The sequence below is a fragment of the Octodon degus genome, unplaced genomic scaffold, assembly GCF_000260255.1.
Source record: "Octodon degus isolate 3935 unplaced genomic scaffold, OctDeg1.0 scaffold00027, whole genome shotgun sequence".
Lineage (NCBI taxonomy): Eukaryota > Metazoa > Chordata > Mammalia > Rodentia > Octodontidae > Octodon > Octodon degus.
In genome coordinates, this window is record NW_004524603.1 from 6,543,448 (window position 1) to 6,566,823 (window position 23,376).

The 23,376-nt window shown below is 52.2% G+C and overlaps 1 protein-coding gene and 2 non-coding genes across 3 annotated transcripts in view; all 3 read left to right on the forward strand.

Annotated features, from left to right (window-relative positions):
- The window catches only part of Znf777 (zinc finger protein 777), a 26,320-nt gene extending 24,302 nt beyond the window's left edge, over positions 1 to 2,018 (forward strand). Inside the window, exon 5 of the mRNA XM_004629010.2 lies at positions 482 to 2,018. Coding sequence (XP_004629067.1) covers positions 482 to 1,689 — 1,208 coding nt within the window. The 3' untranslated portion in view covers positions 1,690 to 2,018. The remainder of the gene's footprint in view (positions 1 to 481) is intronic.
- Positions 2,019 to 15,502: 13,484 nt separating this feature from the next.
- On the forward strand, positions 15,503 to 15,574 carry Trnac-gca. Its single transcript has one exon. It is a non-coding gene; the product is annotated as a tRNA-Cys (tRNA).
- Positions 15,575 to 22,718: 7,144 nt separating this feature from the next.
- Positions 22,719 to 22,790, forward strand: Trnac-gca. Its single transcript has one exon. It is a non-coding gene; the product is annotated as a tRNA-Cys (tRNA).
- Positions 22,791 to 23,376: the final 586 nt, after the last annotated feature.

A 23,376-nucleotide genomic window follows, 5' to 3' on the forward strand; every position in this document is an offset into this window, starting at 1 on the left:
GGGGGGGGGGGTCCCTGGGGTTCAGAGAGGGAGTGGGTCTGTTGGAGCAGAGCTCAGCGAGCATCCTAAGAAGGGCAAAGGTGGTTGGGTGGAGACCCTTAGATACAGCCAGCAAGCGCCCCAGGAGCGTTTGTGAAAAGAGGGTGTTTGTGAGGCACATGAGCCTAATAGCTTCAGGCAAAGCTGGGCCTAGGTGGCCCCCGGGCTCCTCTGTGACCCGCCTTCACTACCAGCCATAGCCCATGGCCTCCTCCCAGGATGCTAGCCTGCTTGGCTCTGGGCTCCCTACTGGAGCAGGTGCCATGAGCAGCCTGGGTCACACTTCCAGCACATGAGTGTGAGGGCTGAGGGGTGCGGCGAGTGACGTTTCGGGGAGCTCTGGCGAGCGCGCATGCGCCTGTGAGTACAGACCCAGGCTGCTCTGCTGTGCTAGCCCAGGCACCAGCACCAGCTAACTCTTCCGTCTCTGTCCTTGGCGCAGAGGGCATCGTGATCAAGACCGAAGAGCAGGAGGAAGAGGACGAGGACGAGGACGAGGACGACGAGCTGCCCCAGCACCTGCAGTCCCTCGGGCCGCTGTCAGGGCGATATGATGCCGGCATGTACCCAGCAGCACTGCCTGGGGAGATGTCCCCAGAGGGTGAGGAGAGCCCCCCGCCGCTGCAGCTGGGGAACCCTGCAGTGAAGAGGCTGGCGCCCCCGTCGCACTCGCACATACACGGGCACGGGCATGCGCACGGCCATGGGCACTCGCACGGCGAGCGGCACCTGGGCGAGAACCGCGGGTCCTCCAGCCAGCAACAGCGAAACCGGCGCGGCGAACGGCCCTTCACGTGCATGGAGTGCGGCAAGAGCTTCCGATTGAAGATCAACCTCGTCATCCACCAGCGGAACCACATCAAGGAGGGGCCGTACGAGTGCGCCGAGTGCGAAATCAGCTTCCGGCACAAGCAGCAGCTCACGCTGCACCAGCGCATCCACCGCGTGCGCGGCGGCAGCTACTCGCCCGAGCGCGGCCCCGCCTTCGCCCCCAAGCACGCGCTCAAGCCGCTTCCCAAGTCGCCCAGCTCGGGCAGCGGTGGCGGTGGCCCCAAGCCCTACAAGTGCCCGGAGTGCGACAGCAGCTTCAGCCACAAGTCCAGCCTGACAAAGCACCAGATCACGCACACGGGCGAGCGGCCCTACACATGCCCAGAGTGCAAGAAGAGCTTCCGCCTGCACATCAGCCTGGTGATCCACCAGCGCGTGCATGCTGGCAAGCACGAGGTCTCCTTCATCTGCAGCCTGTGCGGCAAGAGCTTCAGCCGCCCGTCGCACCTGCTGCGCCACCAGCGGACTCACACGGGCGAGCGGCCCTTCAAGTGCCCCGAGTGCGAGAAGAGCTTCAGCGAGAAGTCCAAGCTCACCAACCACTGCCGCGTGCACTCGCGCGAGCGGCCCCACGCCTGCCCCGAGTGCGGCAAGAGCTTCATCCGCAAGCACCACCTGCTGGAGCACCGGCGCATCCACACGGGCGAGCGGCCCTACCACTGCGCCGAGTGCGGCAAGCGCTTCACGCAGAAGCACCACCTGCTGGAGCACCAGCGCGCGCACACGGGCGAGCGGCCCTACCCCTGCACGCACTGCGCCAAGTGCTTCCGCTACAAGCAGTCGCTCAAGTACCACCTGCGGACCCACACGGGCGAGTGAGCCTGGCCAGGGGCGCGGCCATGCCCTGGGACACCTGCCCGGGCCCCGCGCCCCATGTGCGCTGCCTGCGCCCCTCTGCTGTGAGCCCCTTTCCCCTCCTGCCCCTCCGCCCTAGGACGCGGGTCATGAGACCAGGTCACCTGCTGCCTGTTTCCCCGGGACCCCAGTGGGGAGCGCGGGCCTGGGGACCCCTTCAGGCTGTTCATTTTCTTGACAATAAAATGGATGAAACCAATTGGCGCGGGGGGAGTGATTTGGCCGCGGCCACTCGGATGGGCGGTACAGGGCCGTTTAGTTGGATAGACTTTATAATTATCTTTTGGATACTGTGGTTCTATTTGATAATAATAGAGTAATTTTTAAAAGATGAGCGTTTCTTGTTTGCCATTTTGTCTGCTTTTGCAGGGGAGGGGCTGAGAAGATGACCCCAGGGATGAGTGCCCAGTGACGTCCCCGCAGGTGCTGCTGACTCAGATCAGAGGCAGAGCTGGCACTGAGCAGCCTGAAGTCCTTACAGGTCCAGGAAAGGCAGAAGCTCCAGCCACCTGCTGGCCTGTGCTGTGGTTCCTGCTGGAAGCCGGGTGTGCAGGGCTAACAGGACGCGCTTGATTAGATGGTCAGAGAATGAGACCACAGGTTTGGGGTGATGTGAAAAGATCCTGTGGCAAAAGTTGGGTGCTCCCCACTGAGCCCAACTTTCGTGCAGCCAGTGGTGATGAGTGGTGGCAGTATGAGGAGAATGCAGATTAAGGTACAGGAGCCCTGGCACCAACTTTTGGGGTGGCCGTAAAGGCAGCAGTAGGTGTTTTTGGTTTTGAACATTGCACCCAACGCTGGATGTGCTGAGGGCACTGCACGGTGCTGCTGCTGGGTGTGTGAGTGTCCTGCGTCCTTCCTTATGCACAGAAGGGCAGGCGCTGGGCGTTGCTCGCTCTGCTGCTGCTGCTGGGCTTGGCGGAACCAGAGGGCTCTGGTGCCCTAAGGGACAAGTGGAGACCAACAGATGCCCAGCCGCGGGGGCAGCTGGGCCTGGGCAGAAAGCAGGCCCTGGCTGCAGAGGAGCGCTCCCTGGTGGTGTGGGGCACGTGGGGTTGTGCCAGCATGTAAGGGGGTCCCAGGGACCTGGGGGGAGAAGGCAGCGCTTTATTCGCTGAAAGCGTGTATTTCTGTACAGTGCAGATCTCTTACACAGTGACAGCGTATCAGGGTTGGCAGCCAGAGCCTGGACAGAGACAGGAGGAGGAATCACAGTAGCATACAGTAACCCTGAGGGGGCAGGTGGACTGCAGGGATGGGGAGGCCCCACCTCCTCTGGGCCAGCTGGATGAGACTTCTGCCCGGGAAGATGCATCAGGTGTGCAGATCCTTATAAGCAGTGTGGTGGTGGGGCACTGCCAAGGGTGCTTAGGAGCAGTGAGCAATGCAGCGCTCAGCTGGGGAAGGGCCTGTGTGGGAAAAGGTCTGGGTGTGAGCTTGGGGTGACGGGGTGCGGAGGGGCTTTGGGGCTGGAGCTGCTGCTTGTATGAGAAACTTGAGCAGCAGAGAGACCTGATGCGGGGGTGATCAGTTGGTGGGGACAGAAACTGCTGTCAGACAGCAGGCATGGAAGGTCTAGTCCCTGGACAGGTCCCAGACCGCAGAAGTGCTCAGTAGAAGTTGAAGGTGCTGCCGAGGAAATGGCTCCTCGGAACCTGGGAGAGGCTAGCAGAGGTGTTCGCATACAACTGGCGGAGCACTGTGCTGCTCCCTCGGCTGCCTCCGCTGGGCCCAAGGCCTCTGGCATGGGGGGAGATTCAGGGTGACTTCAGGTGCTCTGCGAGGTGGTGGAGAGAAATGAGGCTCAGGGGCCAAACCTTTCCTAGGAAATCTGGTTTTCAAAAGCATTAAATCACAAAATGGAGTTTCTGCTACAGAGCCGGGCTGCCGGGGTCTCTGCACTTCTAGTCATCCTTGGCTCCGACCTGGTCTTCCTGAGTTTAGTGCCAGCCTGGCCTGTGTCATGAGACCCTGTCTCGGTCAATCATCAGTCAGTCAACAACAGCGTCCTGTTCTGAAGAACGCATATCAAACACTGGCTAGTGCTAAGACCTCACAAGTTGGCCCCTTTTATTGTCAATTTATGGTGTTGGTGATTTATTGCAGGGAAAACAAGTTCAGTGTGTCCCACAAGCAGGGATCTCTACGAAGGAAATTTCGTCAATGGGCAGGAGCAGAAAAATTGTTGCCGTGTGACCAAGTTCAAAGCAAACTCAACAGGCAACTCCACCCTTATCCTGATGTCTAAGGGGCAGGAGGTGACCACTACCTGCATGCCCACCCTAGAGTGTGCTGCAGGTAGGAGCTCACCTCTCTGAGTTTTCTGGTTCTCTTTGATACAGGGTCTTACTATGCACCCTCCCTGCTGCTGAGATTACAGGCGTACGCTGCCACACCCAGTTTGGGGGCCAACAGGGCATTCGGTACCAGAGATCAAACTCACTTGCCAGGGAGGTACTTAGACCACTGAGCTATCTCCCTAGCCCCACAGCGACTTCTTGAGTGTCTTTAATTTTCACTAAAAAGTCAGACTTTTAAACTCCTAGGTTGACAGTGGCCATTGTCCCCAGAGGACTGGTTATCTCTGTTTTGCTTGGTTTCATTTGTTTTTGTTGTTGCTGCTGCTGTTTTGAGACAGAATCTCACTGTGTAGTTCAGACTGGCTTGGAGCTCACAGTGGTCCTCCCCTGCCTCAGCTTCCCAAGTGTTGGGATTACAGGCGCACGCCACTGCACCTGGCTAGCTCTGCCACAGGCCAGCTGCAGACATTCGGAGGACAAGAGCTGGCTCGTGGCTGCTCACCTGAGGTGGCTCTCTCAGCAGGGGCACGCGGTGCTCGTGTGGTCACGGCCTGGACAGACACACGCTGCATTTATTAGGCCCCACTGTGTGCAGTGCATTGCGCTGGGCTCCGTGCAGAAAGGCAAAGAACTAGGAAGCCATCACCACTTTGGCAGCATTTGGGATCCGGTGGCTTTCTGGCTTCCTCCTCCTGACAGCTTGGGGTGTTCAGCCACAGGGCAGATGAGGCAGAGGCTGTCTGCACCTTCCCTGTCCTTCAGAATCGTGGCTGTGAAGCAGCCAGGCGTCGAGGGGAGAGCACTCGGAGGTGGGGGGGGGGCTCCTCAGATGCAGGGCTCTCGTGCCCTCCTGTTGCCAGGGCAACGCTGAGTCAGGCCAGCCTCTGCCCTGACTCCCTGGGAAGGTGTTGGGCACTGGAGCTTCCAGGTGCTTCCCAGTCACGATGGGAGCTTCTCAGTTAAAACTTCTTTAAAATCAATTCTGCATTGATCACTTCTAGAGCGCTTCCTTGAAATGAGTATTTTTAATGAAGACAGAGAGTCTAACCTTTTATTTCTGTTTTCTGCCATGAAAAGTTGTAAGCTAAAGGAATTTTTAGGGAAGAAGGAAGGATAAAGAAAGGCAAAAGGGAAACAAAAGAAAATTAGCCTAGTACTATGGATGATGACCTTACATGGAACCTTCTAGTCAGAAATCAGACCTCTGTGCCAGGCCTGGTGGTGCGTGCTTGTCATCCAGCACTTGGGAGGCTGAGACAGTAAGGTCACTGAGTTCGAAGCCAGCCTGGGCTATGTAGTGAGTTCATATCCAGCCTGAACTATACAGGAGGATCCTGTGTCAAAAAAAAAAGATGTCAGACCTCTGGATCTGAAGGATCGTGGTGACAGTCATTATCCATTGAGTCTTACCGTGTTCCAGGAACTGGAAGGTAAACATTTGCATTTTATCTTGCGGCCAGTTGTGAAATCGGTACCCACATCCCATTCAACACACAGTTCTTCCCAGAGTTAAGGGAGCAGCGCCGCATCCACAGCAGGAACCGAACCCTCAGCGTGTGAAACCCAAGAGCTTGGTGCTGCCTGCTGTGGTCCGCTGCCCCTGGCTCTCCCCTGCCCTCCACAGAAAGGCGGAAACGCCTCTGCGTCTCTGACCCCAGCTCTTCACCACCCGTGGAGTGTGGGTCAGCAGCCGGAAGCAGCTGCCCTGGGGCCGGCAGTGCAGCTGAGCCAGCCACAGTGGGGTAGATGCTGGGGCGTTGGTAGCTAGAACACTGTGCTAACCTGAATTTTATTTTATTTTTTATTTATCTGGGACAGTAGCAAGAGTGACACAGGATCTCCCAAGGTCGCTCAGCCTGTTCTGGCCTTGCACGCACACTCATCCTCCTGCCTCAGCCTCCCAAGTGCTAGGATGACAGGTGTGCACCCCCACACCCGGCCTGAGATAAAATGTGTGTGTATGTAACCTGCTTTGGATTGGTAGTCATCACTGAAAATCAGATTATTCTTTTTTCATGTATTTAATACAGTGTCTTGCTACACAGATCAGACTCAAAGTGTTCCTCCTGTTTTCAGCCTCCACAGCACTGGGATTACAAGTGTGCGCCACCACATCCAGTCTCAGCGTATGTGGTTCCAGGGATCGAACCCCAGTCCCTGCGCTTGCCTAAGCAGGCACTTAGTCCACTGAGCTACCTCACCGGCCCTTTCCTTTCTCACTTTAACCAAATGGCTGCCTAACTGATCTTGAACTGATCAATTCCTTACCAAGACAAAGGCTTCAAATAAGTTTGGAAAAAAATCATACTCTAGCCGTGCATGGTGGTGCATACCTGGAATCTTACCATTTGGGAGGCTGAGGCAGGAGGATCGCCACAAGTCCAGGGCCTGGCCTATATAGTGAAACCCTGTCTCAAAAAATAAACCAACCCCTAAAAATAAGTAAAGCAAGAGCAAAGGTTTCAGAATGCTGCTAAAAAAGCAAATCATTATCCAGGCCAAATAAAGACAATTTCTAGTATATTTAATTCAAACAGTAGGCATATGGAGAAAAACAGACACATTTTCTTGCATGAGTCTCTGCCAGCTCCTCAGAGGCTTGGAATAAACATTAACTGGCTCCAAGCAAGCTTCTGTGTTCATTTTACCAAAAAGATTAATTCACATTAGTGGGTGATAATCACGTATCAGAATTCAGACTTTTACTTAAAACTCCTCACAAGTGAAGATAGCATTTGTAACTCTAAAAATAATTTCCGAGTTGCAGAACTCAATGGTTATTATTTATGAGTTGCAAACAATGAGTTATAAAGAGTATATTTATCAGTTAAAAGCTATCCATGTAAGGGGCCAGGGAGATGGCTCAGGGGAATAAGTGCTTCCCTGGCAAGCGCGAGAACCTGAGTTCAAACCCCGGTTCTGCCAAAGAAAAAAATAAAGCTGTTTACTGTGAATGTAAAGATATAAATCCATTTATTATCTTCTCTGTTTGGTTCTGGCTTTTGGCCTCTTTTTTGCGACAGCATCTCATAAAGGCTGACGTCCCAGGCATGTATGCTCCACGGCCGGCAGAAGGACTGGATGACGGCGACTCACCTTGGCCACGCTGGGGGGACGAAGTGTCTTTGTCAGAGGGGTTGTCTCGTCTCTTCCGTATTTTAGAATCTCTTGCACATGCAAGACACAAAACCTTTATGAAATCTATAAAGATCGGCCACGTACTCTTCTTCCACTTTCATTGTTAGGGTTTTCAAGCTCTTGTTTTTAGCCTCAGAATCCCTTACTTACATAAAGTCGTCTTCCAGATCTCAGTATGGAAAATAACTGGAGCCAGATCCAGGCGGGGGGGAGCACCCTTGTGGTTGCTGGGGGCCACCGGGGCTTTGCTCTTGCCTCAGCCTTCCCCAGCTTCAATCCACCTCACTGTGTTGGATTCACCCCGTAACACGTTCCCTGATTTCTTAACTCTGATTTTTGTTTGTTTGTTTTGTTTTTGTTTTTTGTTTTTTGAGACAGGGTCTCGCTGTGCAGTTCAGGCTGTCCTTGAGCTCCTTTTGTAGCCCATGCTGGTCTTGAACTCACAGTGATCCTCCTGCCTCAGCCTGCCGAGTGCTGGGATTACTGACATGTGCCACCACGCCGGGCTCTGAATCCTTATAGGGTTCAGAGTTTCCCGAATTTAATTCTCCTTGTGGGGTGCACCTGTTCTGCTTCCACTATAATCCTTACATTTTTTGACAGATGTTTTGTTACATTTTTAAATACAATTTATTTTTATAATTTATTTATTTGGTACAGGGTCTCACTACACAGCTAGAACTTGCAGTGATCCTACTGTCTCAGCCTCCCCAGCCCTGGGATTACAGGCATGTGCCACCACAACGCTGTACCTGGGATCGAACCTGGGTCCTTGCACTCGCCAGTGCCGCTGAGCTATCTCCCCAGCCCTTGTTATGTGTTTGAGATAGGGGTCTCCCTGTGTAGCTCCAGCTGCTCTTGAACTCATGGCAGCCCTCCTGCCCCAGCGTCTTGGGTGTGGACACTCTTCTCAGGATACGGTGAGCCTTCTAATCCAGCCGAGGAGACCGAGGCCATCAACGCCCCTCACAGCCCAGCACTGGCTGCACTGGTGTCCTCAGCGCTGTGCCCCAAGCTGCCTGGAGCCAAAAGTGAAGCAGAGGCTCCCCCGGCAGACCTCAGCTCCCCGGGCCTGGCCCTCCTGGAGATGCGGTGCCACAGTATGCATGCTTGATTCCCACGAGGACAGGCGTGGCTTTTGTTCATCTCGCGAGTGTTCCAGAACCTGCGCCTGGGCCTGGCACGAGTTGGGGCCCAGGAACTGTTCACTGAGTAGGTGAGTAAGCCCTGGGTGCCGCCCACGGAGCAAAAGTACAGACACAAATGCAACCTCGGTGCAGATGGTATGATTTTCTTTGTTAGAATTAATACGAAATCTTTCAAAGATCCGGTGTTAGCCAGGAATAATGGCTCAGGCCAATAATCCCAGCCAGCACCTGGAGGCTGAGGCAGGAGCATTCCTGAGAGTTTGAGGGCTGGTGGGGCTATATAATCAGCTCAAGGCCAGCCTGGCTACCTGGTGAGTGTTTCAGTCAGGGTTTGCAAGGGAAAAATGTAATACAGGCCACATAATTTCTAAGGTTATTTTGTAATAATCACCCAAGAGTCAAATACAAAAGAGTGCAGAAAATCTGTCCAAATACTAGAGACCCAAAGAATCCAGCCGAGGGTCTGGTTGCCACGGCAATGTCCTCCACAGGTCCCACTGGAGGCCAAGAGCCCACGACAATATTTCATGCAAGCCTGTATCAAGGATCTGCACTGGGAAGGCCCAAGGGTCAGTGGTGCAAGCTAGAAAGTCTCTGCCAGCAGGCTGAGGGGTCTGCGCTGGAGCCAGGAAGCGAGGCTCAGAGTGAAGACCAGAGCTCCCCCAAAAGTACCATAGCTGTCCTCAGCAACAGGGAGATCTGAGCTCCTCCAATGATGAAAGCGTTCGAGTTCATATCAGGAAGGCCAGCGCAACGAGCTTCTCCAGGAGAACCGACGGCACCGCCATTTCCCCTCCAGCAGTCCCAGGTTGGCCCCCCACACCTAGCACCACGCTGGTCACTTCCGCTGGGTGTTACAAGCTGACCACGCACCAGCTGTCAATCCACCACAGCCAGAGAACAGCCCTTTAAGTGTATTTTATCATTTCCTCTGATATTTGCCCCAAATGTTAAGTAGACTTACAGGGTCACAGCTAAATGTTCTTGCTGGACCCCTGATGAATGACATGTCCTTCCTGGGTCACCCAGCCACCTGATGAGGAATCCAGGGTCAGCTGAGGCATGTAGTGAGGAGACAGAGCTTCTGGAAAATCGCTAGGGACACCTCCTGGCTGCTGCCTGGCACCAGGCTTGGTGTCCTGCTCCTTGAGGTAGTAGTTAGTACTCACAGGCTGGGACCCCAAGCAGGGTCACCTCCTGCCCTACACCTCCAGCCCCTTCTGGTTACTCCTTCAGGCCACAGGACCCATGGCTTTGTCCTCAGACTGCTGCTGGCTCTCAGTGCTGTCTTTGGAGCCCCTTAACATCCCAGGCCAACCCAGTCCCACAGAAGGGGCACAGCCATGTCCGGCTCATGGTGTGGCCATGAGACAGTGGAGAAGGCTAAGGGAGGGGCCGGCCAGATAGCTCAACAGATTAAAGCACCTGCTTAGGCAGACACCAGGACCAGGTTCCATCTCTGGTATGCCGCGCTGGACCTGCCCCCGGGGTGCACTGAGACAGCCATTGAGACTGGGTGTGGTGGTGCGCACCTGTAATCCCAGCACTTGGGAGGCTGAAAACAGGAGGATCACTACAAATCTAATCTGTGTGGTGAGCCCCTGTAGACCCCGTACTAAATACATTTTTTAAAAAGTGTTCCATTTTCTAATTTAAAAATGTTTTTCTAGGTCCGGCCAAATAGCTCAGCAGATTAAAGTGCCAGCTTAGACAGAGCGCAGCAGCTGGGGTTCGATCCCTGGCACGCAGAATGGGCCCCGCCCCCAGGACGCACTTGGACAAGATTGAGGCTGGGCATGGTGGCACACACCTGTAATCCCAGCACTTGGGAGGCTGAAAACAGGCAGATCACTAGAGTCTGATCTATGTAGTGAGACCCTGTAGGCCCTGTCCTAAAATACAAAAAATAAAAATAAATAAAAATGTTTTCTTCCAATATCTAAATTTTTAAATGCGTATGCATCCTATAAATTGATTAATTTTTGCAGTACAAGGTACTCACATAGTGCCTTCGCCTTGAGTAGTAGCCTCAGCCCCCTCCCACTTTATGAGTCAAAGGTCTCAGAATTTCCCAGTCTGGGCTCAAACTTGCCGTCCTCCTGCCTCAGTGTCCCAGAGTGCTGGATGACAGGTGTGCGCCACTACACCTGGCAGTCTATGACTGTAAACCCTAAATAAATTTCTATGGGGATGAATTTTACTCCAGGAGATAGTTTTTAGTCTCTTTTCGGTGTATTTTTAATTTTTCAGTGCATGCGTAACTGGTCATGGGGAGCCACACAGCGCACGGCTCCTTTCCCGGTTCCATGCCCCTCTGCTCTAACCGGGTGATTTTATTTGACCTTTCTCTCCTCCCCCTTGGGGGCGTGGCCCGGTTCTCGCCCACGCCACGTCGGGCCGCCGGGTCAGTGGTGCTGCCCCCTGCTGGCCGGTGCTCAGAGGCCCGGAGGCCGTGCCCGCACCTGGCCGCTGGCGGCCGCTCTAGGAAGGCGGGAGGAGGGGGCTGCATCTCGGTGGTGACGCGGCATCTAGGGTGTGCCTGGCCCCGCCCCCGCCCCGGGAGCTAGAGCCCGGACCCGGTTTCTGCAGCCCGCAGCCCGCAGCCCGCAGCCCGCAGCCCGCAGCCCGCAGCCCGCAGCCCGCAGCTCGCAGCCCACAGCCGCCGCGCATCCTCGTCCGGGCCAGGGCACCGCGCATCCCAAGCCTCCTGCCCTAGAGCCGGAGCGGCTCCCAGTGGCCGGGTTCCCGGGGTGTGCGGAGCCCGCGCTTGTGCAAACGCCGTGCAAACATACTTGGTGCACGCAGACCTGAGGCTTCGGGCACGTGCACAACAGGGCGGAGAAGAGACGCCCTCACACTGAGGGCTCAAAGTCGCGGCGGAGAGGACAAAAGAGCCCGCAGGGCCGTCCCGAAAAGGGTGCTCTGTGAACTCGCGGGTCGATTTAGGCTTTGGGTTTTTTTGTTTGGTTGGTTGTTTTTTTTGCGGTACCAGGGATTGAACTCAGGACCTTGCACTTTCCAGGCAAGTGCCTATTCTACTGAGATATCTCCCTGGCCCCTGGGTTGTTTTTTTTGGTTTTTTGGTTTTTTGAGTATTCTGTTTGTTTTTGTGTTTGCCACCATTTGTAGCCCAGCCTGCCCTGGTGCTCACGGAGATCCTCTTGCCTCAGCCTCCCGAGTGCTGGGATATAGGTTTGCAGTGGCAGGCCCAGCTCGTTTCAGGCTTTATAAAGCCCTTCATTTTACCCTGTTTTCTCATTTTTACAGAGGAGGAAACCAAATTCAAGCCGATTAGGTTAGTGGCAGCTGTACCTGTGCAAGTGGCACAGCTCTGCCGTTGAGCTGGCGTTTATTCACTTTCCTTGTTACATTTGCAAATTTGCGCCTGGTTATTTCCAAAGGCTGAATTCTTGTGTGTGGACTTTCCAGGTCACCAAGGCTTGTGATGTCCATTGTTCCTCTGTGGGACTCAGGGGCTCAGAGACCTGTTATCCATCCGGTGGTGGGAGGTCCGGGTCCCCGTGAGCCCACACTGGCGCTGGAATGAAAAGGCAGTGTCCCCTAGGGCCCTTCCAGTCCCTAGTGTAAACCTCCTAATCCCCAGGGCTGCTGCCGGGAAGCGCTAGGAGGCCGACACCCCCCACCCCCGCCCTGGATTGCGGAGCCTCTGGAGTTCTGGGCCTGACTTTTGTCAACAGCTCGGGTGCCCAGGCCCCCTCAGGGCAACCTCTTTGCAGCTGGGAGCTGCAGGTGCCCAAGTCAGGACACAGTTGAGGGCCACCCCAGCTTGGGGACACCAGAGGCCTGCGTCTTGGCCTGCTGCTCACGGAGAGCATGGCAAGTGGCAGAAGCTGGGTTTGAACTTGTGATCCTCCTGCCTGTGTTTCACTGTTACATGCCTGAAACTATCTTCACCTCCCCAGGGGTGATGTGTGTTTGTATACACATATACATGTATGTTATGTCTACATGTAAAATCCCTTCTACTCAAGTGTCAGTAATAAATGAGCACTCATAAAATTATATACAAGATTGTAACAAACCAAAGTGCCTTTTATTTCCATGACTAAATAAGTCTTCGATAAATAAACCAATTTCAGTTTTAGTGTATTGTTTTGGTTTGGTTTTTGGTTTTTTGAGACAATCTTGCCATGCAGCCCAGGCTGACCTGGAACTGGAGATCTTCTTGCCTCAGCCTCTGGAGTGCTGGGAGTAAGCACAGGGCATGAGTCGGCATGCCTGCCACTGAAATGTGTTGTAAACTAAAATTGAAGACATCTTTTTTTTTGGGGGGGGGGTTACCAGGGATTGAACTCAGGACCTTGCCCTTGCCAAGCAAATGCTTGTTCTACCGAGCTATCTCCCCACCCGCAAAAATTGAAGATATCTTTAAAAATAAAAACAACCAGGAATTGTGTTTTCTTCTGGGACAGTAGGCCACTTATGAGTTATTCTTGTACTATGCCATAAAGAAGGATAAATATGGTGCTGGGGAGATGGCTCAGTAGAATGTGCTTGGCTGGCAAGCGCAAGGGCCTGAGTTCAATCCCTGGTTCCACCAAAAATAAATAAATAAATAAATAAATATGAGTCATTTGGGCTGGGGAGATAGCTCAGCTTCATAAGCACCTGCCTGGTAAGCACAAGGTTCTGAGTTCAATCCCCACAAGAAGGAAAAAACAAAACAAAACAAGCGTGAGCCCTTTGTAGGAAATGGGTGGAGCATGAACACAAGAAGCTAAGGGAGGCAAGTCAGATGCACACGGTTCCCTGTTGTGTGGCTTCTCATAGGACATGCCCAAATTTAAAAAGAACAAAAGAAACATAACAGGGGTATTGACTTTTTGCAAAGATAAAGGGGACCAACAGAAAAATAGGCAGGAGGGGCGGAGGGATAAAAAAAAAGAATTAAATCAAGTAGAGCACCGGTACCAACTCCCCACCCGGAATGTCATCCTTGTGTGCCACAAACATGTATTAATAAAAATAAATACAAATTCTCTTTTAAAAACCATTGATTTGGGGCCGGGGAGATGGCTCAGTGGAATAAGTGCTTCCCTGGCAAGCGCAAGGACCCTGGTTCCACAAAAAAAAAAAAAAAAAAAAAAAAAAAAAAATTGATTTTCCGAAACAGGATCTTCACTGGGACCTGCAGGTGCCTGTGGTGACTAAAAGCAGAACAAAGCTTCAGCTTCCCTCTGACCTTTGTCATTGTCAATCTTGGGTCAACAAGGACAGGAGTCTGTCTTCAAGCTGTGGGACAGCGCTGGTCAGCTGTGAATTTACAGGACTGCGTCCCCGCAGAGACTGTGGACCCGGGCATGGGGCTTTCAGGGGTACCCACCTCTGCCGGGATGTCCCCAGCCGTTGTCTGGAGCCTGTGGCCACCTGAATGTCACGAGAGGTGGAGCCCACTTAGCCAAGAGCCCCTCAGACAGTGCTGTCCTTTCCCAGAGCTGCGACAGCAGGCCTGACACGATGACCAGCTGGTCACCAATAGCTGGTCACCAACAGCTCTTGACCCCTCCTGAGAGGTTTTCTGTCTACAGAGTCAGGCATCAGGTTTTTTTTTTTCAAAGTTTTATTGATAAACAGATAGCAATGAGACAGTTTCAAATCCAATCGGAAGTACAGTTTCAACAAATAATACACTGCATATATTCTTCTTAGTGGTTAATTGCTGTACAAGAAGTGGACTTGTGAAGCTATTTACAAACACCATTAGAAGAAATCATTCTATTCATTAAGAGAATGCAACTATATATCTATCCCAACCTCTTTGAATACACAGATACAAAATGGACATTCATCGGTATACCCCATTTTTTCTAAGTTCCGTTATTGAATATTATAGGTGTGTAAACTCAGCAAAAAGGCATCAGGTTTTTAATGCGGATCAGCTGTGGCCCGCTTCATGACTGCTTTACATTCACTAGCTTAGGGCTGGAGCATGCCCTGGTTTTTAGGATTGTCACAGTCCTGCTGGGACATCTCAGGAGGACGCTGTGGCCTGAGACCCTCTGGGCAATACCTCTACCCCCGGGCTGCCTATGAGCCAGCGCCCACAGCCTGTATGTAGATCTGCCGTCAACTTGAACATCCTTAGGTTATGCTTATGTATTTATTCATTTTTGGCAGTACTGGGGATTGAACCCAGGACCCTGCGCTTGCCAGGCAGGCACTTATTCTACTGAGCTATCTCCCCAGCAGCCCTTCGGTTATGATTGTATTTGTATGGATTTCTAAAATAATCTTGTCTTTATAGTTAGAGCATTTTACTGCTGTTATCTATTTATTTGATAGTCCTGGGACTGTACCCAGGGCGTTATGTATGACGTACACACACTCTACCCCTGAGCTACACTCCTACGTCTTTTTGGGGCTGCTGGAACTCAGACTCAGGACCCTGCGCTTGCCAGGCAGGCACTTTACGCTGCCGAGCTATATCCACAGCCCTCCTAATTTGCACTTATAGTGTATGAAACTCAAGTGTTCTTAGAGCATATAACATACATGGGGTGTGTGTGTGTGTGTGTGTGTGTGTGTGTGTGTGTGTCTTGCTCAGGGTATTTTATTTATTGTTGAGACAGGGCGTTGGTTTGTAGCCCAGGCTGACGTCCAACGCCCAGAGACCCTCCTGTCTCGTCTTCCCAGTGCGCTTCCACCACCGGCCTAGTTCTCACTTTATGCCTGTCTGACTCTGAGCCCTTCCTACTTTACCCATACAACAGTTCAGTAATGTACACACTGAGAAAACCTCGATTCAAATGTTCCAGCTTCCAGTAGCTTCTGTGGAGTTGCGCCAGCACTACGTGACCTTTCAGCTTCTTTGACCACACAGAGGCCAGCAAGGGGTGGTGGGTGACCAGAGTGACTTGTGGCCCTCGGGCAGCAGAGCCCTGGAGCCTGCCCTGGGGGCACCCGAGTCCAGGGAGGATAAACAGCAGGCTGGCTGTCTTGATTTTGCCACTTAGTGCATTGTGATTTGGGAACAACGCTGATTCAACTCCCTGTGTCATTGTCATTCATCTAAATGACACAAGTAAGCTTTTGCATTGTTCAGATGAAGCTCCTAAAATAGTTCAGTTAGCACAGGGTAAGCGCTCCCAGAAGCACCAGCGTGATCACCTCGGAAGGCCTGGGAGAGATTCCTGAGGTGAGAAGGGCCTGGGAGGACACAGAGTGCCAGCAGGGGGTGTAGCTCAGGGGTAGAGCATTTGACTGCAGATCAAGAGGTCCCTGGTTCAAATCCGGGCGCCCCCTGAGGTGGTAACATTATGGTACCATGGTGTTTTTGAGAGAGTCTCTCTGTTTTGTATCTATCACCCTTTCCCACGAGGGCTTTTGGCGCCTTAGTAAATGGGAGGGAAATTTTACACGGCACACTTTTTGTTCCATTTGAATATTTTATCACGTGAATTGTGTGAATTCAGTACTCATAAAAATACAAGTTAACGTTTAAAAATAAATCCATGGGCTGGTGAGATGGCTCAGTGGTCTAAAGCACCTACTTAGAACAAGCTTGGCAAAGCACAGGGACGGCGGTTCAATCCCCCAGCACCACATGCCAGCCAGCCCCGCCCCCTGGTGGGCTGAGCTGGACACACACACACACACACATAAATAAAAATTTAAAAATAAATAAATAAAAATAAATCCAACTGCATTAGGTCTCACTACCAATACTGGATTTGGAAGACAACACTATGTATTACAACAAATACTGTGAAATTCATATTACTTTGTTAAATGAAATTCTGTGTCACTGGTAAGTTTTTTTGTGTTTTAATTTAATTTAATTTAATTTATTTATTTATTTATTTTTTGTATTTTAGGGAAGGGTCTACAGGGTGTTCAGAGTCTCGCTGCTAGGTGGGACTCATAGTGATCTGCCTGTTTACAGCCTCCCAAGAGCTGGGATTACAAGCGTGCGCCACCACGCCCAGTCTCAATTGCAGTCTCAGCGCGCCCTGGGGGCAGGGCAGGCCTGGCAGGCCGGGGGTTCCCCTGCGCCCGCTTGAGGCGCTTTAACCCGCCGAGCTATTCAGCTGGCCCCTCTAATTTGTGCCCTCTTAAAAAAAAAAATGGGTTTGGTTGAAGGGCGCTATTTTTACGGAATTTTCCGTAATTCGAAAACTTCTCATGGACACATGTTCATCTCTAAGAAAGAAGCTGCTCTTCAGTAAGTGCTACTTGCATCCAAGCCTCTGGTTTGCCTTCGGATATTCCTGCGTGGCCTTGGCGCTGCTTGTGGGGAAATATCTCCTTATCTCACTTGGCCACCGGGGCTTCTGGTCCCAGAGCCATCACAGCTGGCAGCAGGTGCAGTGGCACTAGTCTGTAATCCCAGCACTTGGGAGGCTGGGGCAGGAGGATCGCCAGGAGCTCAAGGCCAGTCTGGGCCACACGGTGAGTTTAAGGCCAGCCTGAACCACATGGTGAGACCCAGTCGCAGAAATGTTTTCCCTTTTTCCTTTACAAGGAAGGCATTGGTGGGCGTTCCCGAGTGCTGTAGTTCGGGCGGAGATCATCACCGTCCGTCTCGTGGGCTGCTTTCGATCTGATCATGGGTTTCGGTTCTGACCCGGGACTATGTAGGTTGCTGAGTTGCTCTCGGCTTAGTTCCTCATCTGCGAATTGGGAACTGTCTGCGCCGGCCCTGGCAACCGATAACCGACAAGAGCAGAATCCCGAATGCACGTGGAGCCCGCAGGGCTGTCTGGGAAGGTTGCAGGTCCTGATGAGGGGACAGGAGACAGAGACCGGGGGGAAGCAGGGTCCTCTGCCATCCAGTGCGGGGGGGCATGACATGGGTCCCCTCACTGTTAGCTACATGTCCCCAGGAGCCTCGTGAGCTCACAGCCGGGGCTTTAGGAGGTGACTGGATTAGGGGCTCGCGGCTGATTGCTGGGGAGGTGGTCTGGCTGGAAGGGGCGGCACCCGCAAGGTCTGGGAGAGGTCATCTCCGGTCCGGCTCCTGCCTGGCTCCTGCCACCGTGCCATGGGTGGCTCTGCTCCACCAGGCCTCTCTGCCAGGCTGTCCTGCCTTGCGCCAAAACGTCTCTCCATCCTGAAGTTAGGGGTGCCGGTCATTTGGTCCTGGCCTCTAGGGAAGCCAGAGGACACCCAGCTTCTAGCTTCCTTTCACCTAGATGGCTTCTGCCTCTAACACCACACGGAGGAGATGTTACCGTCCAGGCGCACCGTCTCTGCTGGGCTTTTAAATCCAACAGGCTGGGCGCAGGGTGATGGGGGGAATCAAAATTGTATGGCAGCTGCCGTCTGCCCCAGCGTGGCAGAGCCATCTGTACACAGTTGGGGTGGGGGGAATCCTAGGAAGGGGGGATCCAAGGAAGACCTGGGGTGGGGGGATCCAAGGAGTCCCAGACCCCAAGACCAGAAGGGCCCCTGCCTACCTGCAGCTGGGATGCTCTCCCTGCGTGGGCTGGAAGCCACTTCTGGCTCAGAGTTTAGCCATTAGACTTCTGCCATCTAGGAGGATGGGACCCAAAAGAAACCAATTGGTTTTTAGTTAATTAATTAAAAACAAAAGCCTGCATTTCCTGTACCCCTCCATTTGCGCCCTAAGATTTGGTTACTGGTGGAAGATCACAGAGCCAAGATACCTACCAGCTGCTACAAGGGACGACCGGACTCAAGAACTGTGATCTGAGGCTGGCGAGGTAGCTCAGCAGCACAAGTGTCTGCCTGGCAAATGCAAGGTCCTGAGTTCAATTCCCAGTACCAAAGAAAAGAACAAGAACTGTGACGGGGTCCCCAGTTTGGAGGGGTGTTTCCAGCCTCTCCTGAGGGGCAGAGGAGCAGGGTTTGGGACGAAGAGTGAAGCATCATGATTGCCCGCGGGCTGAGAAAAGTGCCCCAGCGTTCGTGCAGGGCTCGGCGGCAGCCTCCGGGGCAGCCCTCCCTCGGGTCGGGTTTCCCAGGTAACCCAGGGCTCCCTGGGCTCCGAGTGGACGCTCGCAGGCAGCTGCAGGAAGTTAGAGCCCCCTGCGGGGCCACCGGGTGGAGTGAAAATCAAGATCCAGGGAGCGCCGCAGGGGGGCGGGCGGGGCAGCTAGCGGGCGCCACAGGGGCGGGGCCTCTCCGAGAATCACCTCGGTGACCGAACAGCCTGAATTTTCACTTTCAGGAATCAGCCTTAGGGAGGGAATCTGAGAAGTGAGCTGAGTGTGTGTTCGCCTTCACGAGGATGTTGCTTAAAATGGGGCGGCGGGGTGGGGGGGATCACCCACTCAGCGCACTCGCCTTTCTTTGTTCTTGAGACAAGGCCTCTCTGTAGTTCAGGTTGGTCTTGAACTCGTGGAGACCCGCCTGCCCCTGCCTTGCAAGTGCTGCTGGGGTACAGGCCTGCGCCACTGCTCTCAGCTGGCCAACACTCTTAACTCTTCATTCGTGCGTCCCTCCCTTCCTGCGTGTCCTGGTTGGGCTCCTGGGAAGAGCCCAATGGCACGCTCAGGAGTATTTTTTTTTTTAAGTTTATTATTTATTGTGTGTGTGTGTGTGTGTGTGTGTGTGTGGCCAGCTCAGCCCACCAGGGGGCGGGGCTGGCTGGCACGTGGTGCTGGGGGATTGAACCGCAGTCCCTGTGCTTTGCTGGGCTTCTTCTAAGTAGGTGCTTTAGACCACTGAGCCATCTCACCAGCCCCAGGAGCATTTTTTTGTTTGGTTGGGGTTTTTTTGTTTGTTTGTTTTTTGCGGAACCGGGGATTGAACTCCGGCCCTTCAGCTTGCCAGGGAAGCGCTTATTCCACTGAGCCATCTCCCCAGCCCCAAGGATTTTTTTTTTCTCCGAATGCCTTCAGGGCAGGTTTGGCTGGCTTGAGTTGTGGGGATCGAACCCCAGCAACCTGAGCCTGACTGCTTTGTTGAAGCAGCCACATAAACAACTGAGCTATGGGGCAGGCCCCCTCTTTATGACTATTAATTTAAAATAAACCCATACTTGTTATTAATAAAATTTTATTCAATTAATGTTTGACGAGGTTACCGCATCCATGCTCCATTTCTTTGCTTACTTTCTTACTGTATTATTCATTCTGTCACAGTACAGCTTTTTCTTCCTTTAAATGTACTTTATTGAGTGTTCATGGATGGCAGATTCTCTTCATTCTTATCAACAAGAGGTTCTTTTCTTGTCATTTTTCTTAAACAGTAGCTTAGCTGGTCAGAGTTCTCTAGAGAAACAGAACCATAAAAAGTGAGTGGATGGAGTGATGGGGGGATGGGAGGCATGGATGGGTGAATGGGTGCGTGGGTGGATGGATGGATAGGTGGATGGGAGGATGGATGGATGGGTGGATGGATGGATGGATGAATGGGTGAGTAGATGGGTGGGTGGATGGATGGGAGGATGGGTGGGTGGGTGGATGGGAGGATGGGTGGGTGGGTGGATGGATGGGTGGATGAATGGGTGGGTAGATGGGTGGATGGGTGGGAGGATGGATGGGTGGATGGATGGATGGGAGGATGGGTGGCTGGGTGGCTGGGTGGATGGATGGGTGGATGAATGGGTGGGTAGATGGATGGATGGATGGATGGATGGATGGATGGATGGGAGGATGGGTGGGTAGGTGGATGGGTGGATGGGTAGGTGGATGGGTAGATGGATGGGTGGGTAGATGGGTGGATGGATAGATGAATGGGTAGATGGGTGGGTGGGTGGGTGGGTGGATGGATGGATGGATGGATGGATGGATGGATGGATGGGAGGATGGGTGGGTGCATGGATGGGTGGATGGGTAGGTGAATGGGTAGATGAACGGGTGGGTAGATGGGTGGATGGATAGATGAATGGGCAGATGGATGGGAGGATGGGTGGGTTGGTGGATGGATGAATGGGTGAATGGGTGGATGGGTGGGTAAGTGGATGAATAGATCAATGGGTAAATGGGTGGATGGATGGCAGGATTGGTGGGTAGGCAGATTGCTTCATGAGTATGGGGACGCTAGCAAGTGCCATGATCTGTCAGGTAAGTGACAAGTTAATACCTAGGAAAGCCAGTGATTTAGTTCTGTTCTAAGCCAAGGGCCAGCAGGTGCATGATCCAGGAAAAGGCAAGATTGTAATCTGAGCCCAATGTAAGGAGAATGTCCCCAAGTGAAGCAGTCAGACAGGATGAATTGCCTCTTGTTTGGAGGAGTGTCAGTCTGTTCCGTTTTATTCAGGCCTTCCTCCAAGTCACTGAATGAGGCCCATCTGTGCTGGAGACAACAGTATGTTATGAAGTCAGCCCATTCAAATGTCAACCTCATCCAAAAAAAAAAAGAACTGAAAGAGCACGGTCAGCTGACACAGCTGCCTTTGGGCTTGTGAGGACACTACGTATCAAGGAGAGAGTGTATGGCCAAGGAATAATACTGATGACCAAGTTACTGAAGCTCATGCCAGAACGCAGACAACCACTCTGTAAAGGAATATAACTAAATCTAGTATTCAGTGCCTGAGTGTGGTGGTACATACCTGCAAGCCCAGCACTCTGGAGGCTGAGGCAGGGGGGTCATTATGAGTTCAAAGCCAACCTAAGCTATTTGGTGAGACCTTGTCTCAAATAAATAAATAAATAAATAGCAAAACAATAAAAAATAAATAATGAAAAGGCCCTGTAAATGTAGTACTCAGCACTCCTTAAAGAAACCAATCCAAAAAACTGGCCAAATAGCTCAGCAGATTAAAGCGCCTGCAATCAGAAGCAGACAGAGGGGCCAGGGGTTCGATCCCCAGGCCTGCCATGCCGGCCCCACCTCTGAGGTGCCCTGAGATGGTAGTTGAGACTGGGTGTGGTGGCGCGAGTCTGGTAAACAGGCGGATCACTACGAGTCCGATCTAGTAGTGAGACCCTGAACACCCTGTAGATCCTTCCCTAAAAAAAAAAAAAAAAAAAAAAAAAAAAGGAACAAATCCAAATCTTGCTTTCAATTTCACACATACAACATAAAATTCCAAATATATTAACTAAAAGAAAAATGGAATCTGGGCGTGGCGACACATCTGTACCTGCAGGACCCAGGAGGGTGAGGTAGGAGGGTCGCTGTGAGTTTGAGGCCAACTTGAGCTACGTGGTGAATTTAAGGCCAGCCTGAAGTACATAGCAAAACCAAAAACAATGTTTTAAGTCAGATTTCTTTTTAATGTATTTGGTACAGGGTCTCACTACACAGCTCAGCCTCATAGTGACCCTCCTGTCTCAGCCTCCTGAGCTCTGGGATTACAGCCGTGCGCCACCACGCCCTGACTCTATAGCCAGCCCAGTGCGCCCAGGGCCGGGGCCAGCACGATGTGTGGTACCAACAATTTTTTAAAATCAAAGAAAGATAAAGAAACTATTTATAGCAGATATAACGATGCTTATATTGACTCATCAAGAAAATATGATCCTAAATTTGTATGCATTTATTTATTTGTTTATTTAATTAATGTATTTGGTACAGGGCCTCAATCCACAGCTGTGGCTCATAGTGATTCTCCTGTTTTCAGCCTCCTCAGCACTAGGATTACAGACATGTGCCACCACACCCAGACTCAGTCACCTGCTCAGTGTGGCAGCATGTGGGAGCAGGGATCAAACCCTGATCTCAGTGTTTGCCAAAGCAAGTGTTTAGTCTGCTGAGCTATCTCACTGGCCCTGTATGCATTTATTACTGGAGCTTTATTTATTTATTTATTTATTTATTTATTTATTTATTTATGTATATCAGGGGTTGAACTCAGGCCCTTGCGCTTGCCAGGCAAGCGCTTATTCTACTGAGCTATCTCTCTGGCCCCTTACTGGAGCTTTAAATGCATGAAGCAAAAACTCAACAACTGAAATTTGATCTGAATCTCTACCTCAAAAAAGAAAAAAAGCTTCAAAAAGTTTAGAAAACATAAAAGAGGGCTGGCGAGATAGCTCAGAGGACTAAGCGCCTGCTTAGACAAGCGCAGGGACCGGGGATCGATACCCAGCACCACTTGCCGTGCTGGTCCAAAGCCGGGTCGTGGCGGCACACGCCTGGGAATGCTTGTTACTCTCAAGAAGGGGCTCTGTAGGTCTCCAGAGAAGCAGCAGGATCCAGTCCTAAATCCTCCAGCTGTGGTCACATCTGGGCCCAGGCTGTAGAGCTGCAGTTTATTCAGCCTGTGTGTCCCCAGGGCAGCCAAGACCCTCAGAACTTCCTGTATGACCCCATCTTGATTCCTAAGAAAGGGAATCAAGACAGGGTGGGAGATGGAGAAAAAGAAAGAAGAAAGCATCTTACCTATTAAGAGACTTCACTAGGTATCCCATAAAAATGAATGCGATAACAATGAGGGGTCAGAAGCAGGTAGGAGAGAGGCACTCAGAAGCGGAGCAGGACCTGCCAGCTGTACTAGGAATAAAGGACCATTATCAACATAGATGTCTCAGCTGGGGGTATAGCTCAGGGGTAGAGCATTTGACTGCAGATCAAGAGGTCCCTGGTTCAAATCCAGGTGCCCCCTCTTAGTGTTTTTTCCATCAGAAGGCATGTAGCTCCTCATTTATCTTGTTTAAGGTTCATATCTAGATGTCTCCTAAGAATCATATGAGCTCATTGAAGGGGTTTTTGGAGGTTACTGCTGGTGGCAGTTTAAAGCACACTTCCTGAGGGCCAGGCATATAGCTCCGTGGTACAAATGCCTGCCTGGCAAGCCCAAGGTCCTGAGTTTGATCCCAACACTTGGGAGGCTGAGGTAGGAGGATTGTTGTGAGTTTGAGATCAGCCTGGGCTACAAAGTAAGCTCAAAGCCAGCCTCAACTGCACAGTGAGACCCCATCTGAAAAAGACGAACAGAAAAAGCAGACTTCCTGGTAGGAGGTGGGCCCTGGTCGCAAGGGGGCATAGTGCGCTGTAGCCTGGCAGGGCCTGTGGCCCACCTGCCCCGCCTTGGAGCAGACTGACTATGGACAGGAACCTCCGCCGGCTGTTGCCACGGTGACCCTTGTCCTCTAAGCTGTGGGTGTCCAGCTTTGTGTCCTAGCGAGGAGCATGCACCTCAGACGCTGGGCACCCAGACTCACGAGCCACCAGCTCTTCCAACCAGGGGA